The sequence below is a fragment of the Sus scrofa genome, chromosome 17, assembly GCF_000003025.6.
Source record: "Sus scrofa isolate TJ Tabasco breed Duroc chromosome 17, Sscrofa11.1, whole genome shotgun sequence".
NCBI lineage: Eukaryota > Metazoa > Chordata > Mammalia > Artiodactyla > Suidae > Sus > Sus scrofa.
The window spans coordinates 57,781,349-57,805,444 of record NC_010459.5 but is presented as its reverse complement, the minus strand read 5'-3'; the positions used below and the strand labels follow the sequence as shown (position 1 = coordinate 57,805,444).

Genomic DNA, 24,096 nt, shown 5'->3' with positions numbered 1-24,096 from the left:
CTACGCCAGGAAACAGCGTGTTCTGAGTTACATTTTAGAAGCCCGAGTGCGTCACGGTAGACAAGAGGCAGGAGGACAAGGACAGCTGTGGACCCTGCCCAGCTCAGTCTCATCAGAGACACCCCGAAGATCAACGTAGGCCAGTCGACAGGTGCAGAAATAACCCTACCCTCTTAGTATGGGGAGTACCTGCGTGAACATAACGCCAACCAAACGCATCTCCAATTTTTATTGCTCAGGTGTAAATCGTACAGACCCCTCCTGCTGTGCTAGTACCATTAACAGCTAGTCTATTTCCTTCCTCCCGTTGTTATACATATTTGTAGATTATTTTAACAAATTTCCTTTATTTTGGAATTTCTTTGCCAATGGTGCTAATGTTATAATTTAGGGGGAAAAAATCCTCTTTTTAATTTCTCTAAAAATGTCCCCATCACAGGGCCAGGGAAGCCACCAGGAGGCACCCAGGACTCTCAAGTTGTTTCTAATGCACCAGGCTCAGCTGTCTGGTGGGCTGGGCTTGGGGGGGGTGGTGCCCCATTCTCCATCTCCAGGCTGCTGTGCACCCCGACGTGTATACGAGAGCAGGCAGCGGAACAGGGCTGATAAGTGGAGCCGGGCACTTATCGGCCCCGGCAGGAGGCCCAGGAGGTATCTGGAGGCCCAGGTGCCCACGCCACGCCATGCCCTGGGCAGACACCCAGACCCAGGGCACACTGGCCAGCTGCCCCTGTTATTCTTGCTGTATCTGGCTGGCCCCCAAGGGGGCTCCTGGGTTGGTGTTTACATCTTTGGGGATGAGCACAAGTGTGACTCAGCAGTCAGGGCTGGGACATGCGGGGCCGGGGGTGTGGGGGTAAGGAGAACTGGGCAGGGTTGGGGAGGCCAGAGCCCAGTGGGGAAGGGCAGCGTGTGGGCTCCAGATTTGAGGTTCTGGGGTCCAAATCACGGCTCTGCCACACCAGCTCTCTGGCCTTGGGCAAGCGGCTGAGTCTCCCCAGCCTTGGTTTTCCCATCTGGGAGCTGGGGACAGTCAACCTCCCACAGGCTGTGGGCAGGTGAGGGAAAGAATAGCAGTAAAGCCACAGGAAGTTCAGGTCTGCGAGTTCTGGCGCCGAGGGCAGCCTCAGGTCCAGGGGCCGCCTCATGTGGCTGGAAACACTGGGCCCTTCATCCAAGGGGACCCCGAGAGGCTGCGGGGGGCGGCTTTCGCAGGAATGAAGGTGGTTTTCTCACCTCCACTGCTTGCTCAGCTTTCCCACCAGCACGGGTGCCTACCCCACACCAGGCCAGCACCAAGCCCTTTACCTGTCACCCAATTTCATCCTAGTGGTGGCCCAGGGAGGGCGATCTCGGGGACCATCCTGTATGCGGGTGATGTAACCACGACCCAGCTATCGCCCAAGGACAGGCGGTGATGAGGAGCGGCAGAGCCAGAGGTGGCTGAGCATCTGGCCCTTTGCACGCACCATGTTGGCCTCGTGGGGGCTGCCTGCCTGGAGGAGGTGTGCAGGGCAGAGGGGAGGGTTGGAGCCCTGGCCAAGATGTTCCACCTTGAGCTCCCAGAGGCCAACAACACAGGCTTTGCAGTCAGAGAGACAAACCCAAGCCTGGACCAACCACGTCCAACCACGTAGCCCCTCTGAGCCTCAGTCTTTCCGGCTGTAAAATGGGAACTCTTATGGGAGGGTTCCGACCAGGAGGAAAAGAGGCAGCGCGACAGAGGACATCAAACGGTACCCCCCTGGCAACACCCAACCCAGCACCCACTCCCACTCAAGGACCCTAATATGAGAGCACCTTGGGCCTCAAGTTCTGCATGAGGGTGACAGGCCCCGGGGTGAATGTTCACCAAATCTGAACACACGATGAGGCAGAAGCTTCAGCTGCCATCTCGGAACTGCGCCTGGAGGGCCAGGGGACCTCGGGCAAGTTCTGTGAGCACTCTGAGCCCCGATTTCTCCATGTGCGAAAGGAGCATAATGACACAGACCCAGCTCACCTCGCTGGTGTGGAGGTCGAGAGAGAGACTGAGTCAGTAGCAGCGCCCACAAAGCCCCTGTGATGGGACATCAGCATCCTGGACTCACAGCAGCAACTGCTGGGAAGTCTGAGACAGAAACGGCACGATGGACCTCTCCACCTTCTCCCTCAGTAACAAAAAGCTTTCTGTATTCTAGGTGTATACCTGGCTAAATACCTGCATTACCCACCCCCTCTCACATAGGTGTGGTCACGTGACTAAGCTCTGGCCAGTGAGATGGAAGAGGAATGTGCAATTTCTGAGAAGGCTTCTTGGGAGACTTCAGTTTGAGGTATTCCTTTCACGTTCCACTCTTCTTCCTTCTGCTGCCTGGAACTTGGATGTGATGGCCGGTGTTCTGGCAGCCATCTTGTTCTACGAGGTGGTCTTAAGAAAGTAAACTGGGCACTAAAATAGGGCAATGGGAAGTTAGAATGAGCCCGAGTTCCTGATGACTGTGGTGCTCTCATTTAAACCCCGGACCTCCTGCTTCAGATTTCTTTTACATGAGAAAAAAAGAACGTGTAACAAGCTAAGAACCAGTGTTATTTTGGTGTGTGCGTGTGTGTGTGTGTGGTTTTTTTTAAATTGTATGTCACTCAGCCTAATTCTGAGTAATGCAGGCCATTCGAGATTGTATATCTCCAGATTCTTGATGCAAGGGTCAGAAAGAGCAAATTAAATAGGCTAGGCTTATGTAAAAAAAGAAATTTATTAGCAATTGTAATAGAAAAGTCCAGGGTCTAACTCAGGCATAGCTGGATCAAGGGGACCCAAAGATGTCACTAAGACCCTATCTTTTCTCCACACCTCAGTGCTCCTTTCCCTAGTTCTGGCTTCCTTCTCAGTCTCTCCACAAGCACAGATGGTCCCATCCCTCCACCCCACCTCTTCTCTACACCCCCCCCACCCTACCCCACCCCAGCAGCTCCAGGCTTATCTGCTCCCAGATTGGCTTCCCCAGCAGAAAGACAGCTTCCGTCCCCGTAAAGTCCCAGTAGAAATCCAGGACTAATGCTCATTGGCTCACAATGGGTTACATGTTTATTCCTGACCTAGGCACTGGGCCAGGGAGGAGAATGTGCCAGGCCCTGTTCCCTGAGGAAGGGGGTGGACACTGGCCCGGCAGTTTCCTGCAGGTGCCACCCAGGGCATCTCATCTGTGCAGAAAGAAACTGAGGCTCCGAGAAAATGAGGGCTAAGCAAGCGCTCTCCCCCAATCCCAGGGGAAAGGGGTAGAGCAGGCCTGGGGCGGCAGCGCGGAGGTGACACTGTGCGGCTTCTCGTGGACTTGGGTGGCCGTGCTCCCCGCCCACGCCCCAGCCCAGTCTTTTCAGAATCTCTCCCCAGAGGTGGAGCCACAGCCCTGCAACCTCAAAGGAGCCCTTCTTCTCCCTGGGCCTCAGGTGGCTCATCTGGAAAGTGGGATAAGGAGGCTCCAACCGGTAACGGAAGCACCTCTGTATGTTCTTGTCACCTGCCTCTGCCCCTCTCCAGCTGGCGGTCTCCAAATCAGTGTCCCGGGGACAGGGTCTCAGGACCCTCTGAGCCCCGTGTGCCTCCCCCAGCTGGAGTGCCAGGCAGACCCAGGCAGGAACGTATGCCCTGCGTCCATGGCCGTGGCCCAGGCTAACAGAGGTCCCGGCCCTGGGAACCCCGCCACCCCTCCCTCCCCGGCTGCCCCCACCACAAAGCTCCCTCCTCCGTCTCTTTGCCCCGCAGGCCTGGAACCGCCCCCCGGGAAGGCCCATTCACTCGTGGAAACTCTGCTCCTGCTGCCCCCTCACCCAGCGGGCCCTGCCACCGCCTCCTTCCTGCCCAGGCCGTCCCAGCCCACCAGGCGTCGCCTGCCTGGCGTCCCACCTCTCTTGTCCTGGAGAGTCAAAACTGTGACCCCTTCAAAACCGTGGCAGCTGCTGAGGCACGAGGCCCTTGCTCAGCGTGGGGCCCAGGCCGTGGCGGCGGCTCTGGGCTCGTCATGTAACAGGTGTGAGGGGATGTGTGTGTCTGAGCGCATAGATGTGTGCTGTGTCTGCATAGACGTGTTTATGTGTGTGTCCATGTGTGCGCAGGGGGTGTGTTTCTGCGTATTTATGGGTGTCAGGGTCCACGTGTAGAATACAGATGTACGTGTGCAGACGTCTGTGCACCTAGGAGCGCGTGTGAGGCTGAGTGTGTGTCCGTGTCTCTGCCTCCGTGAGCGTGGATGTCTGCGGGGCGGGGCACGGGCGTGTCTGTGTCTGTGTCCATATATGTGTCTGTATGTTGGGAGAGTGTGTGTTAATGTGTACACAGACGTGTACGTGTGTCTGTGCACACGTGTGTGCCTGGCCCTCTGGGAGTATGGGACCAAGACTCCCTGACACGGGGACTGGGGCTGACGAGAGAGGAGCTGGTGGTGCCCACAGCCCATCCTCACCAACCCGTGCCCATTCTCAGTACACTGTCTGCTGAGGACACAGCGGGGAAGGGACACAGCCCCAGCCCTAGAGGACGGTCACAGCCCCTTTCCCCGTGAGGCTCAGGGAGGTGGCGGCCTGGGGGGACCAGGGCCACGGGTCAGGCCAACGCCCTTCACCTCCACATCGATCCTGAGGCCCCGGGCAGTGGTGGCTCCACTCCCGTGTCTCAGTTTCCCCGTCTGTGCAAGGGGGACGCCCTCAAGGGTCCCTTCGTGGGTAAGTGACCGTCCACAAGAAGTGCTTGCACAGCCCTGATCCCCTAGGGTGCCGGCAGCCGTGCTCACTGCTGTCATTTACAATCATTACCGCCAGGACAAGTGGTCATGCGCCACGTGCACAGACCGCAGCACTGCCACCCCCGCTAGCTCCTGCCCCGACTCGGTGCCCGGACCGTGGAAGCCCTTTCCTGGGTTTGCCACAGTCCAGACCCTCAATCCTGGGCCCCAGGAGGATGTTTTTGAGGCCCCGGGCCTGTCCCAGAGGCTGCCACCGGCCGATAGCGACAGGAAACAGGCTGGCTGCAAGTGGCCCTCCAGATAACCCTGGCAGCACCCGCAACCCCCTCCCTGGCCCCCCGCCCTTATCAGCTGCAGCAAATGCCTCCTCCGGCCCGGGAGCCCCACGCTGACCTCTCTGACCTCTTGCCAGTGTTTGCCAACTAAGACCCAGCTAGAGGGAGGGGGCAGGGGACAAGGGGTGGGGCATTGGGGGCGTCCCTGGTAAAAAGGGGGACCCTGCCCGGCAGGATCTCACCTGACTTGACCCGGGAACCCTGCGCGTTCCCTGCGCAGAGGCCAGAGGCCTGGACCACAGACGGGTAACCAGCAAATCTGCAAGTCAGAGGGTCTGGGAAAGGCCGGAGGAGGTCCCCACAAGGACCTCAGGACAGGCTGAGGATGTGGCCCCAGCCCACCGGAGCCACCTCCCAGGACGGTGCCGAGGATGTGGCCCCCAGCTACCTGCGCCACCTCCCCACGCAGGGTGACCCTTCTCACTGCAAAGCCAAGGGCTGACCGTGTGGAGCTATCGGTGGACTCTGGGATCACAGCCAGCTGCCCAGCTCCATGCAGGGCTTGTTCCCCCTCAGCAACTTCTGTCCCGTTCCCTGCGGACACTGCAGCAGCTCTGGCCTCTAGCTGTCCCTCCCCCCAGCCTTCCGGCCCCGATCCGCCCAGCTCACTCCAGCCTGGACGGACGGTCCCCAAACTCCCGCTACTGTCCTCCACCAGAAACCTCTGATGCCCTTTCCCCGTCAAGTTCCAAATGCAGGGGGGCTGTTGCCCTGCGGGGCGGGGGACAGAGCAGGAACAAGGCAGATGGCCCTGCCCCCTGGAGTGGGCATGCCCATGCGGGGGGCGGGTAGGGGAGACACAGAAGAAGGGGGACAGGGCTCAGCTGCCTGGACCAAGACTGGGGTCAGAGGCGGCTGCGGGGACAAAGACACTTCTGAGCTGAGGGCTGGAGTCCAGCAGGTAAAAGCTGGAGGATTCCACCGCAAGAGCAAAGGTCCCGCAGCGGGCTGTGCCTGGTGTGGGCAGAGGTCTCACTGCCCGCAGGGACAGCTTGGGCTCTTTCCTCGAGGATGGCAGGGAGCCACAGAGGGCTCCGAGCTGGCAAGGGCCATGTTCCCACTGATGCCCAACAGGACCCTCTGGTTGCACATGGAGTGTGGACCGGAGCACGCAGGCAGAAGCAAGGGGCCGCAGCAAGGGTCCAGGAGAGAGGGGTGGTCCTGGACCGGGGCTGAGAACAGAGGAGGGGGTAGATTGGAAACAGGCTCAGCAGGAGTTTACAGGGAGGGTGAGGGAGGGGCCGGAGAAACTGGAGTCTGGCCGCCCCTGCACCCCCTGTGCAGGGGGTGGAGGGAGAAAGGGGCAGATGCATACGCCCTGGGGCCAAGCCCTGCTCTGCAGGTCAGGGGAGGACAAGCGTGGAGCCTCGACAGCAACTGTCCCAAAGCAGGCCAGCTCACGACCTCCAAGCCTTGCTCAGCCTGGCCTCCCCACCAGGGGTACCGAATCCACTCCCCCAGATCCCCAGGAGCCCCTCCACCCGGCTGCCCCCGTGCCTCCTCCCACGTGTGCGGTCCTGCCCTGCCCCCCGCACGGCATGGACCACACTGTGCTGAGCGTGCCACCCTGCCCGACTGCGCTCACAGCACGTCCCCCACGGAGGCTCTGCTGCCTCCCCAGCCCTGTCTCCCGCCCACGTCCCCCTCGTGCGGCTTCTTCAGCCACTCTGGCCTCCTTGTCCCATACCCCCCGTCCCCGGGCCTTTGCACCTGCTGTTCCCGCTGGCGAGCACCCGGTCATTCTCATCACCCGGTCACACGTCCTGACCCGTGTCTGAAAGGCCCCGCTTCCCTGTGCTGCCCCTCCCCCACCCGGTGGCATGCTGTGTGCCCACTGGATTGCTAAGCCCAGTGGGCAGGACTGTGGGTCTTGTTTACGACTGCCCCCAGTGCTTGGCATGTGACCCGACACAGGACGTTTCTTGGAATGAACGAATGAGGGAGCGCTTGCGGGAACGAGTGAGGAACCTCCCCTCCAGCCTTCATGCCCCCTCCGGGAGGCCCTCGGATGCCCCCAGCGCTGAGCGGTGGGAGAGGCCGGGACTCTCCCGCCTTGGAGCCCCTCACCCCCAGACCCAGACGGCCCTTTCTTACTCTGACCTCCAGCCTCGCCGGCAGCCAGCACCCAACGGCAGGCAGCCTGGACACCTGCTGCTCTGCCCTCTCTGCAGCTCCAACCAGCTTCTGCCCAGTTCCCCCGGTCCAGGGGGTTCTGATGGAGCCGCCAGTCACATAGGCCCTCCCCCAGCCGCCGCCCCCGGGGCCCTGCTCTGCACACAGGGGATGCTGAGAGGGGTCCGCCCTCCGCTGGGGGACCCTGACTCGGACGTGACTCGACCATGGTGGCCGGGGGGGTCGAGGCGTCCACTTCCAGGGAAAAACGCCAGGCTGACTTTTTCTTTAACGAAAACAAGTTTTATTTTTATAATCAGAACGTTCTAATAAAAATATTATAATATTAGCTACCTTTATTTTCTGGGCCTTGACTCTGCGCCAGGCGTGCCATGAAGCGCGTGCCCACATACGTCAGCCCTGAGGCCTCCCACTTCCCTGAGGTAGGTCTGAAGGAACACCCCAGCGCCCCCCAACCTTCTGGCCCGCCCCCCACCCCCAAACGCTCTCAGCCTGTCCCCTCTGCCAGGCCACCGCCCTCCTCTCACTCTCCCCCCGCTTCACAGTGTGTTGGCATTGTCACCTCCCCCTCCCCACCAGGCCCCCAAGGGAGGCAGATGTGTCTCAGCTCAATTCTGCGGCTCAGGCTGACAGGCAGCAGGGACACTGGGGGTGGGGGGGCCATCCTGCACCAAGGTCTGGCCCCGCAGCCAGCATCACGTCCGGGCTGTGCAGAGGGGGACAAGCTTGAGACAACTCACTCTCTGGAGATGCCCCCCCCCCCGCCGCCACCCCCCGGGGGCTTGGGCACCTGATCACAGAAGGACGGTCACTATCCCCTTGGGCGGAGCCATCGACAGAAGTGAGTCTCTCAACATCAAAAAACAGGTTTTGGATTCTCGGTGGTGGGAGTCTCCACTGAAAAAATAGACTGAAACTCTGAAATCATCTTAGTAGCAAAACAATGACGGTAAGAAAAAAGTCGCAGTGCTTTGACAGAAAGGACTTCGGCCGGCTGCCCTGGCGCAGGTCGCTGATGGCCGGTGGCCCCACGGGGGGTGGTCTGCAGGAAGCCGCCCCCAGGGCATCACGTAGAAAACGGGAATTCAGGAGGTGGCGTTTCCCCCTGACGCGGGTTCCCGGTTCCGCCGCGCAGGTGGAGTGACAGCGAGCCGCGCGCTTCTGGGCTCCCCTCCGAGCGGGAAAGGCCTCTCCGAGCGGGACAAAGTTTCTGCTCACCCCAAAGGGCGGCTGGGATCTGTGGGAGGTCTGGAAGGCCCGGCCGATGCGGGGGGACCGCCCCGGGGCTCCCGGGGGGCGCAAGGGCGGGGACGGTGAAGGGAGAGGCCGGCGGCGTGTGCGCGTTCTGGCCGATGTTCAACTAGCTCGCGGGCATTCTTTCCTCTCGAAGTCCTCTCTCCAGACACGACGGTCCTGGGTGTAAAGAGAAGTGGTCTCTGGGCGTTCGGGGTGCAGGCGGGGCCCCGCGGGGTCTCCCGAGGCACAGGTGCAGGCGTGCACCCCGGGGCTCGGCCAGCGCCCGCCCAGCACATGGTGACGGGGCTGCGGTGGCCGGAGCGGCCCTCACTGCATCCTGTCCGGCTGCAGCTGCGGAGGCTGGTACTGCACGAAGGCGGTGCCCGCGGGGGCTGCCGCCGAGAGGGCCTGGGGCACGGCGGCCGGGTAGCCGTAGCTCACGAAGCTGGCGGCTGTGGCGGGCGAGGCGGCGTATGGGTACTGGTCATAGGTGGCCGGCGGGTACTGGGCGTAGGCCGGGCTGGCCGGCGTGTACTCGATGTAGGGCGAGGACAGCGACGGGACCGGGGCGGCCGGGATCACCACGCTGGGCTGGACGATGGCTTGTGGGTAGATGTAGTGGGGGGTGAGCCTGCGGGGCCAAGCAGAGGGTCAGGGTCAGGGTCAGGGCGGGAAACACAGCCGGCCCTGGAGGGAGCAGAGAGCTGGGTGCTGCCCTGCGTCTCTCCTTCCTCATCTGTACAGTGGGTGCAACTACAACAAAGACGGTGTCCCCTGAACACACCAGAGGGGCTTCTACTGCGGGGCCTCTGCACTGGCCGTGCGCACGACCTGCACCGCCCTCTCCCCGGTGACCCACAGGCCTCCCACCGCCCTCTGCAGTCCGTACCCACCCCCCACAGGACCAATGACATGCTTTGTGGGGGGGAGGGGGACACGTTTACAGCTGATTAACAAGGAGTTCCCACTGTGCCGCAGTGGGTTAAGGGTCCAGTGTCACTGCAGCTATGGCACAGGTCGCAGATGCAGCTTGGATCTGATCCCTGGCCTGGGAACGTCCAAGGCCGCAGGTGCGGCCGCAGAAGAATGAAGGAAGGAAGGAAGGAAGGAGTAAATGGATCTAACAACCTCAGCACCTGAGCCTCAAATCCAGCACAGGCCCTTCTGAGCACAGGTCCCTGGGTGACTACCCCAGTGCCACGGCCACGAGGACAGCCTTGTCCACGTCCCCGTTCATCTTCCCAGCATCTGCCACCTGCCAAGTGACACCCAGTACAATTGACTTATTTACCCACTAGAATGCTGGCCCTCCCTCAGCTGCCAGCACAGACCCCGGCCCACAGGGCGGCTCGCTTGCTGCGTGAACAAAGACAGCGCGGGGGTAAAGCGTAACCACACAGAGGCGGCAAGAGCAAAGACGCCGAGATGACAGCCAGAGCCTCAGGAACGAGGCTCGACAGTTCTGTGGCCATGTGGGCTGGAAACGCCTCACACATAGTTAAGGGGTCAAATCTACCCTCAGGCTGGCCTTTACCTAATTATCTCATTTTACCAGAGAAACACTGGGCTTGGAAGCCCCTCGCTCAAGGCCCCGGGGAATCAGCCTGGGAGCTGGGACCTGCACCCCTGCCCTGGTCCCACCCTGGGGCTGAGGGCGCCGCTCCTGCAAGCAGCACACCCAGCCCTCCACGGGCAGACGAGGAGACGGAGGCTTGGGAAGGCAGGGTCGGCATGTGCCTGTCCCACGGCCAGTCACAGCGGCAGCGTGACGCCCTCGGTGTTGGGTCAGAGCGACGTCGAGAGGGCAGGCGGTGTGGCCACCAGCACCTTCACCACCTCCTCTGATGCCAGCATGAGTCACACAGGATGGTGGTGACAAGGGACCCCCCCCCCCACTTCCTGCCACACCTATAAGACAGACACCAGAGCCCTGCCACCCTTCCACTCCAAAGAGAAGCTGCTTTGAAAGAAAAAGGGAAACGTCCCCTCCCAGCGCTCCCACAGGCTTGGCAGGGGCAGGAACTGGGGCAGCTTTCTGGAGAGCCGGTGGATGGAGAGCTGGCCTCTGCAAGCGGGGGCTCCCTGCCCCGCAGCCAGGCCCCCGGCCTCCAGGAGCAGTCCTTGCTCCGGAAGAGAGAGAGGCGCTCCGTGGCTCCCAGGGGCACCTGCGGGAACAATGAGCCAGCGAGAGACCTGGGCATCATACCTGGGGTCGGAGCAGTGGCCATCGCCCCCCAGACCATCACACGTGGCGGCAGGACGAGGGGGTCCCCGCTCAGCCAGGCCTCTCCTGAGGGAGGAAAGCCAAGCAGCAGAACAGAGGCGCCGCTTATGCAAAGCTGAGATATTTATACTGAATGGTGATAACTCTGTTCACGCTAAAAACCCCGTGTATTTATACCCCAGCTAAGGATGGGTGAGGTGGAACCGTAGGAAACTGCCATTTTTACGGGTCCGAGGGGCGACTGATGACAGCTCCGTGGTACAGTGCTGCGAATGCATGGGAAAGGGCAGGAAGTAGCCGCCCGGGCTTACGCGTGGGTTTGAGCAGCCCTGCAAGGCGAAGGGATCCAGGCGCGTGATTAGGGACGAGGAGCGCTGGTCGCAACAGCCAAAAAGGAGAAGCACCCCAAGCGTCCACCCACATCCACGCCAAGGAACACTATTCAGCCATGAAAAGGAATGGTGTCCTGACACATGCCTCCACACGGGTGCACCCTGGGGACAGGACGCTGAGTGAAAGACGCCGGACACCACAGGCCACAGACTTTGATTCCATTCACGTGAAACCTCCCCTAAGGCCAGTCCAAGGAGAACGTGCTTAAACCGTGGAGGTCTCAGAAAGAGGGGGACGCGAGGAGTCTGGAGGGCTTCTTGGAGGAGGGGGAGGCTGCTGGGAGCCCAAGCTCCTGGCCTGTTTTCCCCACTGGCCCTCACGAGAGTGGGCAGGGCTCTGCCCTGAGCCTGGACGCCCTGCACAGGGCCCGGCAGTGTTGGGTGCTGGGCACGGAGTGCAGACACACAGCCAGCAGGCACAGGCCCCTCGGAGAAAGACCAGGGCTCTGGGCATCCAGAGACCTCCCAACACAGAGCCAATAAAGACAGGCTGGCACGTGCCCTGGTACAGCGCCCACCAGGCCGTCCCGGACACCATCGGTACCCCCACGACATGAGCCCCATGCGGCTCCCGGAACCTCAGAACATTCTTCAGTGTGAGGCTATGGGAGCTCTGAGCCCAGAACTTCCACCAACATGCGGGCAGGTGCACCCGCGCCTCAGGGAACACTTGCTAAAAACATGGAGCCCACGGAGCCACATGTCTGCACCTGACAGTCCCCTGGGGCTTCGGGGTCACACCCAGACTGCAGAACCACTGCCTGGACCAAAGCTCACACTGTCCACACAGCAGAAGTACCTGGGGCTTGAAACCTCACATCCAGGTTTCTGGCCACACCCGCCTCAAGGCTGCAGTCAGCTGTCACATTTCTGACACTCTTTGTGGCCGGGACCAGGCTCCACTCTGGCCACCATGGAGCTGCCCTGCGGGGGACGCTCAGACACGGGGAGTGGACGTTTCAGGCCAGGAGGACGGGGCTCCCCTGCGTCCTGACCTAGGGGAACACAGTGCATCTGTGCCTGTCCACCTGTTGTCCTCAAGTGCCCTGTCCCCATGTCCGACTCTGAATGTGTAAAGCCCAAGACAATTCATGAAGCATTTCATAGCCACAAAATAAGTGCTACTGTCACCCCATTTCCCAGAGAGGGAAATCGAGGTGCAAGGAGGCTCAAGTGACCAGCGCAGTCACACAGCCAGGGAGTGGCAAAGCAGGACTGGCTGGGCCTGTGATCCCGGGCCCACCTTGGGGGCCAGCGTGGGCCTCTAGGAGGCCCCTCAGAGGGGAGGGCAGCCCCAGGTACTGTGGGTGCTGGCTCAAGGCCCGGCAGCCCCCAGGGGCTCTGTCCCCGGCGAGGAGCTCAGCGTACCCAAGACCGGACCCCGGACAGGTGTTGTGCCCCAGACCCAGATTGAAAAGAAAAGAACAGTGGTGGGCAGCGGTTCTGGTGCTCGGTAAGCACTGCCGAGTCCGGGGGGGAGGAAGCTGCAAGGCACCCCCTCCAGACAGACCCAAGCCTGCAACCACCCTGCCCCCAGCTCTGCACTCCAGAGCTGCTGGGAGTCTGTTTTCCCGTCTGCAAGGGGCTCTGGCAGAGGCTGACCTCAGGCTTGAAAACAGAGACCCTCCATCAGAGCAGCGTTTCTCAACCACAGCTGCTCCACCCCCAGGGGACACTGGGCTCCATCTGGGGCCTTCCTGACTGTCACACTGGGGGCTGCCCCGGCGTCCAGTGGGCGGAAGCGAGGGATGCTGCTAAGTAAGAGTCCACAGTGCGCAGGACGGCCCCTCATGCTCATGAAGAATCTCTAGCATCACGCCAACGTCGAGACCCTGAGGTCAACTCCAAGGTGAAAGGCAAATACAAGGACTTCTTACTGTCATGACCACAGACACCCACATGAGGGGCTGGGAAGGAGGTGAGGTGGGGATCAAGGGGCCGAGCTGGCACAAGCGCACGCGTGTGCACGCGCGCACCCCCCCTCCCCACCCGTGGGGCTCTTCAGTGATACCACACCCCAACTAAACCACAGCTGGCCCCGTCTGAGCACAGCCCCCACACCCCAGCCCAGGCCCACCAGGGAGGTCCCCAACGCCTGGCACTGAGGACCCGTCTGTGTGCATCCAGCGGCCTCCTCGGTGCCCCTCCTGCCCCCCACGGGCCTCCACACGCCTGGCCTGGCCTGCAGGGGGTAGGCCTCAGGGATGCCCCTGCCCACCCCCCAGCCCCCCAACTCCCCCTGTTCTCCACCCTCCTCCCACAGCACCAAGCCTGCATCCACCCAAACCCCACAGGCCTGCTGTCCCACCCCCACCCCAAGGTCAGGGTCGGTCTTAAAAATAGCCAGGAGACCACGCCACTCCCTGGCACAGACCCCCAGGGGCCTCCCCTCCTGCCCAAACCCAAACTGTGCCCACCCGTCACAGCCTCCCTCCCAACCAGCCTCAGACGACCTCCCCGCCTCATCTCCACCCCACTGTCCCCCTCCGGCCACCCAGAGCTCCCCTCTGGCCCCCCAACACTGGACATGCTTCTCCTAGCACAAGGCCTCTGCACCTGCTGTTCCTGCTGCTGGCAGGCGTCACCCCGCCACTCAAACCTCACGGCCGCAGAGGTTGTCCCCGACCTCGGCCGGCCTTCCTTCCTTCCTAAAACAGTAACCACCTTGTCACCCGCCATCTGCCGTCTTTCCCACGAGAACACGAGCCTCACAAGGGCAGGACCGCTGGGTCCCCAGTGCCTAGCCAGCACCTGTTGAGTCGCAGCCCAGGGAAGGCAGAGGATGCAGCCCTGAATAGACCAGCCTCTGCTGCCGGCACAGCTCTGCCTGGCAACTTAGAGCTGGGGGGCCGGGGCAGGGTGGCGGGCAGGACTTGAGGCTCTGCACCTGCCAGCCTTGGCCCTGCCTCTGCGGGGCCCCTGCGAGGATTTCACACTCTCACTCTGCACACCCCCGAGGACTCGGCCGCACCAATGACCCCCTTCTTGGCCTGAGGGAGGGCAGGAACAGCCCCCACCTGGCCAGGACGGAGAGAAGGCCCTCCCTCTCACGGTCCATCCAGGGACGCGGAGGGCAGCCCAGGAGCCCTGGAGAGAACAACAAACTGGCCAGCAGGACAGTCAGGTCTGGGGTACAGCCTAAAGGTCAGGTGACCCAATGCCAGGGACAAACCCTAGTGGGAGGGAGCTGCAGCCGGCCAGACTCCCTCGAAAGGGAGTGCGGCACCCCTGCTGAGAGGGTGACAGGCTGAGACCCCTGCCCGACCCACACGCCCAGGTAAGCAGCTCATGGCCAGGAACACCCAAGAGACTCGGCCCGAAGGAGACCAGGGGCCCGCGGGGAGAGCCCGTGCACGGATCCGGCCGTGCCCGACCAAGTCCCTCGGCCTCTCTGGCCTCAGTTTCCCCACCTGTAAGCTGAGGGTCCGACAGAGCTCCCCCAGGATCCCTGAAGGCAGAGGTCTGGGGGCCTGGGCAGCAGGGTCTGCCAAGCCCCGGCCCGGCGAGGGGGGCTGACAGCAGCGGGGGGCAGCTGGTGCCCAGAAGACACCACCCTGCCGCCCACACGCTCAGAGCAAAACTCACAGTGAGAGAGGATCGGCCACAGCCCCAACACTCATTTTCTGAAAGCACAGCCACCCCCAAAAATAACAACAGAAAAGGCAAATGAGCCCATTTCACTTTTTCTGCTCTCTGGAGGTTTCGCCTGACGGGCCAGAGAAGCTGGCGGCCACTGGGGCACAACCTCGGGATTCTCAGGCCACGGAGGGGCTTCCCGGGACCCCGCGGAGGGGGCGGTCCGGGCTCTCTGGGGCCATCGGACCCTGGCAAGGGTGGGGGCAGCGGGCCACCGAGCAGCATCTCCACTGGAACCTGGCCAGTCCCGGAGGCCTGTTCCCCCCGCCACTGCAGCCACACCAGTCTCTCTCACTGCCAAGGCCAGCCGACCTGCCACTAGCTCAGCCCCAGGTTCTGGAGGCTTCTTAGGCTCCTTCCTCTCACACATTCCTGAAATGTATTCAGAAGTCCTCAGCTCCTCACCTCAGTGCTGGTCCAGGCGGCCACCACGGCCACTGCGCGGTCCCCTCGTGGGCCCTTCCCCCTGGCCTCGGCGGTCCAGGCCCAGCAGCAGCCAGAGGGATGCTTTCAGGATGCAGGAGGCCAGCCGTCACCTCCGCAGGGCCCACACCAGCCCCCATCACTCAGAGTAAAATGCAAACGCTCCGTGGGCGGCGAGCTGAGGCCACCCTGCTGGGTCCCTGATCTCCCCAACCCCCCCACGTTCTCCCACCACTCCCACCAGCCTCCCGCCTGGCGCACCCTTCCCGCCCAGAGCACCTGTCACCACCTGAGCCATGGCAGCTCTGCCGCAGAAGCTCCGGGATCACAAGCAGGACCAGGGCTCCCTGCGTCCCCACGGAGCCCCCAGCCTGCCACAAAGCCAGCAAATGTCCTCCGAGCAAACTGGCCGGACGAAAGCACAGCGTCCTCCTTTCACCCACGAGGGAGGGTCGAGAGAATGATCCAGAGCCCCCCCACACTGCCGTGCACTCGTCACGTCCACGTGGCAGGCGGGGAAACTGAGGCTCGAGGGTGAAAAGTCACGAGAACAAGGACCCCAGACGAATTGTGGAGCCTCCAGACACCCATGCAGCCCCCTTGCGCCGCAGCACCAAGGCCCGGGCCGCCCCCCGGCGCCCTTGTCCCCGCTCCTGCTCTGGGACGCACCCTGGGGCCGAGTCAGACGCCCGTGTCAGCCTGAGTGTGGTCCGGCCTCTCCCCTGGGGCCCGAGGCTTCCGGGCGAGGCCCTGGGCACGGGGGGCCCCTCCTGCCAGGGCCAGCGGGGCCGGGCCAGCAGCTCATCCTTGGACAGGAGCCCAAGAACCGCCCCAGAGGCTGGTTTCTGTTGCAGCCGACGGGGACAAACAACAGGTGTGCACGGGCCGCCCGCCGGGCAGGGCCACACGCGGGCCCACGCCTCGCTCCAGCGAGTGCCAAACAGGAAGCGACTGTGGGGGGGGAGGGGGGCAAGGGCCACCCCAGACACCCTGAAAGTAAAAACAAACCACGTGATGGCACGCGGGGAGGGCACCGCAGCCCCACGGCCTCCAGCTCTGACCTCACTTCCTGCCCCTCCCCCGAAGGTGCCGCCCCACCCCCACGGCGCCGACCCCCGTTCAGGGCTCTGTGATGTCCTGGCTTTACTGACGTCGTAGTAGGAAATGATGATAAAATTCCCAGAAAGTGCAAATACAGTACAGGGACCCCACGTGCCCTGCCACGGTGTCCCCAGGGGTGACATCTCATAACCCAATGTGTTTTCCAGTCCAGGAGCCCCACACTCCACCTTGCTATGAGCTGGGACCCAGGCCGTGGCTGAATATTGCACCGTTTTTCGGCGTGTCAGTCTGCCTCTCACACGCAAATCCTCCACCTCCCGCGACGATCTCAAGGCAGGTCCGCGGGCCCCATCTGGCCCTCCCTCCGCCAGCAGCCCCCGCGCCCGCCTCGGGCCCTCACGTGCACAGATGGACTTTCAACAGCCTAGCTTCCCCGTCAGAAGTGAGATGGAGACCCGGCCATGTCTCTCTTATTCAGAGTTCCCCGGGCACAAGGCCTGGCATACAGCAGGCACTCAATAAGTACACAACTTGATGAATGAAAGTGTCTAGAAACAGCTCTCTCCATTCACCGAGCCCCATGTGCTCCGTGCTTTGGGCAAACTGACGCGTCCTGTCACCCTCTAGCCCCCCTCCCGCCCTGGGGACACAGGCGCTGCACTCAGACCCCTCGGCCTGAGTAACACAAGGGCAGCGGGTCCCAACCTGACGCTGGGGACTTTCACACAGAGGGTGCAGGGATCTCTGAAACTGGAGGCCACGTGGGGCTGCACGCGATCAGGCCCTGGTCAGTCCCGGGGGTGCTGATCTGCCTAAGAGCTGGTCAGAGCGAGGGTGCGGGGGGCCTCGGGGAAGGGAGGAGGGTGTCAGAATCCCCTGCTGAGCCCTCGCCCGGTGCCGGCACAGGAGCAGGGGCGACAGACCATGTCAAGGGGCTGGGAAATGAGTCACGGGTACACCGCTCTCTTCTCGAGGGCCAGGCCCCCATTGACCACCTCTGCACACAGGCATGCACTGTCCCTGGGCAGGCCAAAGAGGTGGCACCAACATGGTCCCCACCACGCGGACAGGGAGATGAGCCCAGAGAGCAGGTCCGGGACTGGCCGCAAGCCCAGGCAGGCCCCTGGGTCTCTGCTCCAGCACAAGGCCTGCCTACCACCCCGCAGTCCAGGAGCCCGTCCTGCCCTCTGGACCCCCAGGGCCTGGCCCCATGCCTGGCCCAGAGCGAGGCTTGTGGTAAATGGGTGTGGAGCCCCCAGCAAGGCCCCCTTAAGAACAGGATCAGGGAAGCTGTGCCCAGAGGCAGCTGTCCCTTCAAAAATAACCCCAGGTGGGGCTCTGAGAGCAGCCAGGCCCAGGACAGACCCCAGCTCCTGGCAGGGGAGAGACAGCCCGGACACCAGGACACACCTTGCAAGCCAGACCCAACGCTCTGCCTGGAACGCGCCTTTCTCTCCTGCCTGCAGGCTGCCGACTGTCCCGCCCCATCAGCCAAGGACGTCTGTGTCGTCCGTCCCCTGTGATAAAGCCCCCTGCCACCTGCCAAGGAAGCCTTCTCACACCCAGACCTCAGCCCACGTTCAGTTACATGAGAGAAACACCCCGGTCCGGTCAGCTTCTGAGAGATGGCTGGGGCCAGGGAATCTGAGCCAAAAGCAGGCAGCATAAAGCTTCTTCGGCAAACCTTTCCACGCCGACACCTATGACCCAGCCAGGTGAGGACTCCGCAGTAGCCTTGCCCCAAAGCGGGGCTGTGGAATCTTTAGAGCTGTCCAAGGCGCGTATCGGGGCCAGAAAGTCTGGGGAAAGTTCCGCCAGGCAAGAGAGAGTTAACGGGTTTGCAAACCCTGAGCCACCAGGGCCAGCTCCCTCCGTGCCCTCAGCCAGCCACCGGCCGGCCGGGCCTCGCTGCCAGCCCGGAGCTGACAAAACTGACCGCTGAGTCAGGCCTGCCGAGCTCCCGGCCCAATTGTTTGCAAAGACAAAAGGGACGCTGACGGCCCAGCTCTCGGGCCAGGCAGGTGGGCGCGGGGAGGAGGCTGAGCCTGGCTGCCTGGCTCTGCACCCGTCTCAGCGATGCCTGGGGGGAGGTGGCACGACCCTGATGGGCTGCAGTGCCCCAGCCCCCAGAAACGAGGAGGGGACAGTCCCTCTGACCCCTTGCCCTTGTTTGGGTCTCCACCCCCTGGCAACGCACAGAGCCGGAGCCTCTTCATCGTCACAGGTATAAAACAGCCAGACAGCACACCCAGTTACAAAACACTGGCACCCGAAGTCAGGAGCACACGGCAGGAAAATCTGTGACCGACACCCGACTATCCTCACGCGGGGCTCTGAGGACCACGAGGGGCACCCTTCCTCCTTGCCCACCCGGGAAGCAGTGCTGTGTGTGCGTTCCTGAGCCAGCCTGCGTGGGTTCAAATCCCGTCACTTCAGCTGCCTGGACAGGTTGTTAACGTTTTTTTTAAACCTTTGCCAGTTTCGCCATCTATGAAGCAGGACTGACTTCAGTCCCAACCTGAGGATGGCTGTGAGGACAGCAGAGAGTGCAGGGGGGCCCCCCTGCGCATCGGCACTGCCTTAGGCAGTATTATTCCCATTTTCCAGATGAGGAAACTGGAGGCTCGGGAAGAGGATGTCTCTAGCCAAGATGGAGTCACTGGTAAGTGACAGCCAAGACTTGAACCCAGGTCTGCAGGCTCCAGAGGCCACGGGCTGATAGTCACCAAGTCCCAGAGGCAGCTGTTTTGGGTCAGAAAGGAGCTCAAGCTGGAACGGGAAGGTACTGTCGCACTTCAAGCAGGAAAGAGCTACATGTGCTCACACCTGCAGTCGGGGCCAGCCCTGCCCCAGCCCCTGGGAGAGAGCCACGGCTGCCCATAGCATGGAACACCCTCCTTGCGAGGCCTGAACTCAAAGAGGAAGAATCTGGGTGCCGGCAGGAAGACGGAGGTGTCCCCAAACACCTTCTAAGATGCCTGCAGGCTCGGAAGAAGCGGATCCCAGAGCAAGAAGGAAACACAGAACCACCTGCTCCCGGCTGCCCTCCAGGCTTCTTCCCAGGACAGGAAGGAGCTGGGCTCACGCACATCCTGCGATCCAGGCAGAAGCCACGGTGCAGCCACAGAAGCCGCCTGTCACGGGGAGCAGCCCCGAAGCGCTGACCTGCCTGGTCCACCCGAGCCCAGCTCCCAACCTGCTCCAGCTCCCCGGGGAGCTGGGTGCCCGCATACCGCCCCTTGCTGGAATAGGCGCTCACGCACACACATGTACCCCCAACTTTCAGCACAAAACACAGGGCTGGGGATTTGGTCTCTAATGGCTTAAGAAGCTCTAACACTTTAGAAGGGCGGCCTGATTTATAACTGCCCCCATCCCAGCAACAAACCCCGACCCCCGTCAGCATGCTCCCTGCACTGGGCACACAGTAGGTACATCAATCATGGGGCTGGGAAGGTAAATGGTGTCTCAGGCTCCTTTGTGCCCCTGAAGTTTCTGTCCTCTCCCAGGCAGCAGGTCTTACTAGATGTTTTATTAAAAAAAAAAAAAAAAAAAAAAAAGCCCTTGCGGTCAGAGGAGGGTGAGACCCGCTGCTCAAAGCACATCAGACAAAAGGCCCACAGGCTGGGCCTACTTAGGGCGGGGACATCTGGCCGTGATCCCATCTCACCTGCTACAGCTTCACAAACATCAGCCGGGTAGGCAGTGACCTGCTGCCGCCATGTGTCGGTCACTGGAGCAGGTCAGAGGGGCGCCCTCGGAAGGGCCTGCACCATCCCATTTCACAGATGAGGAAACTGAGGCACCAGGGGCCGTGTGAGCAGAGGTCACACAACTAGTGAGGGGAGGCAGGGATTTGAACCCAGGCCCCAGAGTTCTTGCGCCCCGTCTCCCTGTGGTACGGCCTTCTCCGGGAGCAGAGAACTGCGATCCGCCTTCCGGCCCTTCTCCCAGCTCGTCCCTCTCCCACTCCCTAAACGCAATCCTGCTTCTGAAACGTCGGAGCAACGGATGGTTCTGAGACACACGAAGGTGGCTGCAAACAGCACAACCGGTGCCATGGGGTTGGCGGTCCCAGGGTGAGAGACTCCCTGATGATGGGCACCTACAGACGGAGACCCAGGAAGCCCCTGCCCTGGTCTCCAAGCTCCCCCTGTGCTCCCCGTCCCCGGCCAGCCACGTCCGCTCACCCGTAAGTCCGCTGGATCAAGGTGGGGTGCAGCTGCTGCACGCCGATGGCAAAGCCTAAAATGAGAGACTGGTTAGGGGCCTGGCCGCACCCAGGAAAGACCCACACAGCTGCCCACCTCTAATCCAAAGGGACAATCGGCTTCCCCTCCCCTCCCAGGCCACCTCCAGGAAAGAACCACACAGCTGCCCACCTCTAATCCAAAGGGACAATCGGCTTCCCCTCCCCTCCCAGGCCCCTCCCAGGCCACCTCCAACCCCAAACTCCCAGCTGAAGGGGGCCAAGGACCTGAGGGGCAGCAACCTCTAGGTGTCTCTCCTCCCAACTTCCAGCCCGGGGGAACCAACTTCCTCCCTCTAGCAAGGACAGCTGACAACGAGGTGACATGCCCTCCTGTCCCACTGGCACACGTGGCTAGAAGAAGGGGTTCAGCTTCCAAGCTGGGGGATGACTGCCCTGTGACGGCTGTCTCTGGGAGCACATGACAGCCTACTGCCACTCCTGGAGCAGGGCGGGGGAGGGGGTGGCTGGGGGGGGTGGCTCTTCTACCCGACAGATACCGTCGCTGAATATAGCAACCAGAAGCGCCAAGGAAGGCAAACACAAGCTCTCACCCGTCTGGAGGCTCCGCGGCTTGGCACCCAGATAGGCCAGGTTCACGTTGGCCTTGCGGCCGTCGATGTTGGGGTTAGGGTCTTTGCAAGCCCTCTCAGCTGCCGCCCGGTCTGCCATAGTCACCTGGAGGAACAGGGACTTAGTCACCTGGAGGGGTTTCCCTAGCCGGTGGGGGGAGCAGAGAGCAGGCTCTGCCCTGGCACCAGGCACTCACTTCCCCCCACCCCGGGTGCCTGTTACCCAAGGCTCCAGGCCCAGTCCCCTCTGACCCCAGACTGGGACCCTCCCACGGAGCTGCCCCCTGGATCCCAACTCCTCCCTCCAAGTTCAAGTGCTAAGAAACGTTGCCTTCAAGAACAGAAACAATCCCAAGAGAGACAGGGCAATGCCAAGGGAGGCAAAGGACCCGGCCTGGCCTATCGCACCAGTGGGGGCCACAAATTTCCTCATGGGAGGTTTGGGGACACTGTAGTTAGAAGGTAAGTAGGAGACCGTGTCTCAGAGCCGTTTTTCACTTAGATTTTTAGGGTTTCTGCGAGGGCTGTTGGAAAAAAAAACGGGGTTTGCTTAAAGGCTCCTAAGCGCCCTGGGGTGAGGCCCTGCAACTCGGTCGCTTGTTGCTCCAGGAAGTCCCAAGGGTAAGTGTCTGTCCCCCAAACCTCTCCACAAACTTAGGAGTCCGAATTGAACACAGCGGCTCTCCCTTTCAAAGCCGGCGTGGGGTGGGGGCAGGGAGATGGGGCCCAGGGGGCGGGGGCAGGACCTGCTGGAGCCCGAGAGGGGGCAGCAGGTGCGGACGCCGGCGGGAGGCGCCCCGGGCTGGCGTGCGCCCGCCGGTTGACTCAGCGCTCCGGCCGCGATAAGTGCGGGGCGGGGTGCACCCGGCCGCGGGGCCACTTACGAAGCCGTAGCCGCGGGACTTGCCCGTCTGGCGGTCGGTGATGACCACGGCCTCTTCGATGTCCCCGAAGCCCTCGAAGTACTTCCTGAGCGAGGCGTCGGTGGTGTGGTAGGGCAGGCCGCCCACGAAGATCTTGGTGAACGTGGTGTCCTTCTGCGAGCCGTGCATGGCGCCGGGGGCGGCCGGGGGCCGCGGGAAGCCCGCGCTTGGGGCGCACGGCGCGGGCTGCAGCAGCATGGAGGGCGCCCAGCCGCCTACGGACCTGGGCCGCGTGGGGCTGCGCTCATTGGGGGCGGCGGGGAGCGAGCGGGGCAGCAGAGGCGCCGGTCCAACCGCCGGGCCCGTCCACTCGCGGGTCGCTCCCGCCGTGCGCGCCGCGCTGCGCTGCGCCGCGCCGCGTTTCAGCCGGCGCTGCGGGCACTCTGCGCCCGAGCGCCCGCCCCTGGGCTTTGTAGTCCGCCCCGCCCCCGGTCCGCTTCAGGCCCCGCCCCGACCGTAGGCCCCGCCCCCAGCCTTAGCCCCGCCCGAGCCCCCCGGGCGCGCAGGGGCCGCCGGGAAGCGTAGTCCGGGGCCCGCCCCGCCGTCCTCCGCGTGTCACAGGGGAAGCCGAGGGGCGGTGTGCCCATCCGACAAGGAGGCGCTTCCAGGTATTTCCCTGGAGACATACTACGTGCTCACCAGGTTCTAGGACCCTGTCCTCGCCGAGCACAGAGCCTAGCGAATCCGGTGTACATGATTCAGATCTCGTTTAGTGAGTGGGCATTTCTCCCAGAGCTACTTAGGGTACAGCAATATACATTAAAGGTGAAATAATTTTTGTTTTTAAGGCATAAATGTAATTCTCTCCACGGATATTTATCAGGGTTTGGGGGGAGGCAGAATGCACAAAACACACTCTAGCCTCACCAGGCGTCTATGAACAAGACAATCATACAGGTATACATACTACCCAGAAAAATAAATCAGAGTTCACCCTTCCAGCAGGAGCCAGCGTGGTTCCAGAGGCCCCACTGAGGAGGTGACTGGCTGGGGAGTAGTTCTGGCCTCCTCGAAAGTCGTCCCCCCCCCCCACGGATCCCTCCATCTCTGTGTGCGACCTTGGGGGAAGGCAAGCAGAGGGCGGCCCAGTTCCCTCTGTCCCCTTCCCCAGGCACAGAAACCCCCGGCCCCAGTCTCTAAAGGTCAGGATACAGGTAACTGAGCAGGGCCAATGGGAGAAAACCACATCTTTCTGGACCCCGCGTCGGGACCCTCCCATCTTTAAGAAATTAAAAACCCCTAAAGGACAATAGAGGAAGGGGGGGCTCTTCTCCCCCCCTCTCAGCCTGTCCTGGGAGCTATTTGCTTTTCTTTAATACTTTGCTTGCTTGCTGCCTGTGTATTCACGGAGTTCATTCTTCGACTGCCGTGAACAAGAACCTGGATTCCGGTGCCATCCTTCTTTGAACAAGGACAGGCCCCTTGTTCAAAGCTGGTGGGAATTTCACGTCTGACAGGAGAGCACTGAGCCCTGGCCCTGGCCTGCCTCACTCCCGGGTCACAGGGCCATGCACAGCCAGGCCCGGAGGGCCTCAATGCCCCCGCACATCCAGGCACCTCCACTGTGATGTCCTGTGCCGTCGGCAGTCTGCTGTGGATGAGACGGATATTGTGGCCATCAAGCCATCAGCCACTGCAGCCACCCCGCCAGTGCACCCCGGGGGGATTTAGGATGGAAGAACCGGGATCCTGCCCCCGGATGGTTAAGGTGCATATCAAAGGAATGATTCAAGGAGCCCAGACTCTTGTATCTTCCAATACAAGAAAAACACTACATTCATTAACGGAGAAATACGGTTTTTCTTTAATTAACTGTAATCTCCTGATGTACCAACTACCTGGTTTTTGTTGCAAAAACTCCTACATATACTGGCTCCTCCCTTCTCTCTGCAGAGCCATCCCACAGAGCTCAGAGTCTGCCTTCAGGGCTTGAGTCCTCAGAGAGGCCGCCAAATAAAACATAATTCTCAGCTTTTAGAGTGTGTTGAGATTTTAGCACTTTAGCAATTTAGATCGTGTGGAGTCCATTTTAAATTGACATTGCTCTAAGTGTTGCTGACCCCAGCTCCTGGTGGGCTGAGGGAGAGGGTGTCTTTCAAGCGTTTATCCAGCACTGAAGCGCCTGAACTGCCTGACCCCACTCTGATCACCCCTTCTCCCAAATCTCTGCCCCAGCCCCCTCGCTGGAAC

The 24,096-nt window shown here is 61.8% G+C and overlaps 1 protein-coding gene across 4 annotated transcripts; it reads right to left on the bottom strand.

The window, feature by feature from the left end:
* Window positions 2,950-22,289, bottom strand: RBM38 (RNA binding motif protein 38). 4 transcript variants are annotated; one of them, NM_001105312.1, is given in 4 exon segments: window positions 7,450-9,056; window positions 20,353-20,407; window positions 20,966-21,089; window positions 21,868-22,289. In NM_001105312.1, coding segments are annotated over 4 exon segments (720 nt in total). In that variant the 5' UTR covers window positions 22,105-22,289; the 3' UTR covers window positions 7,450-8,752.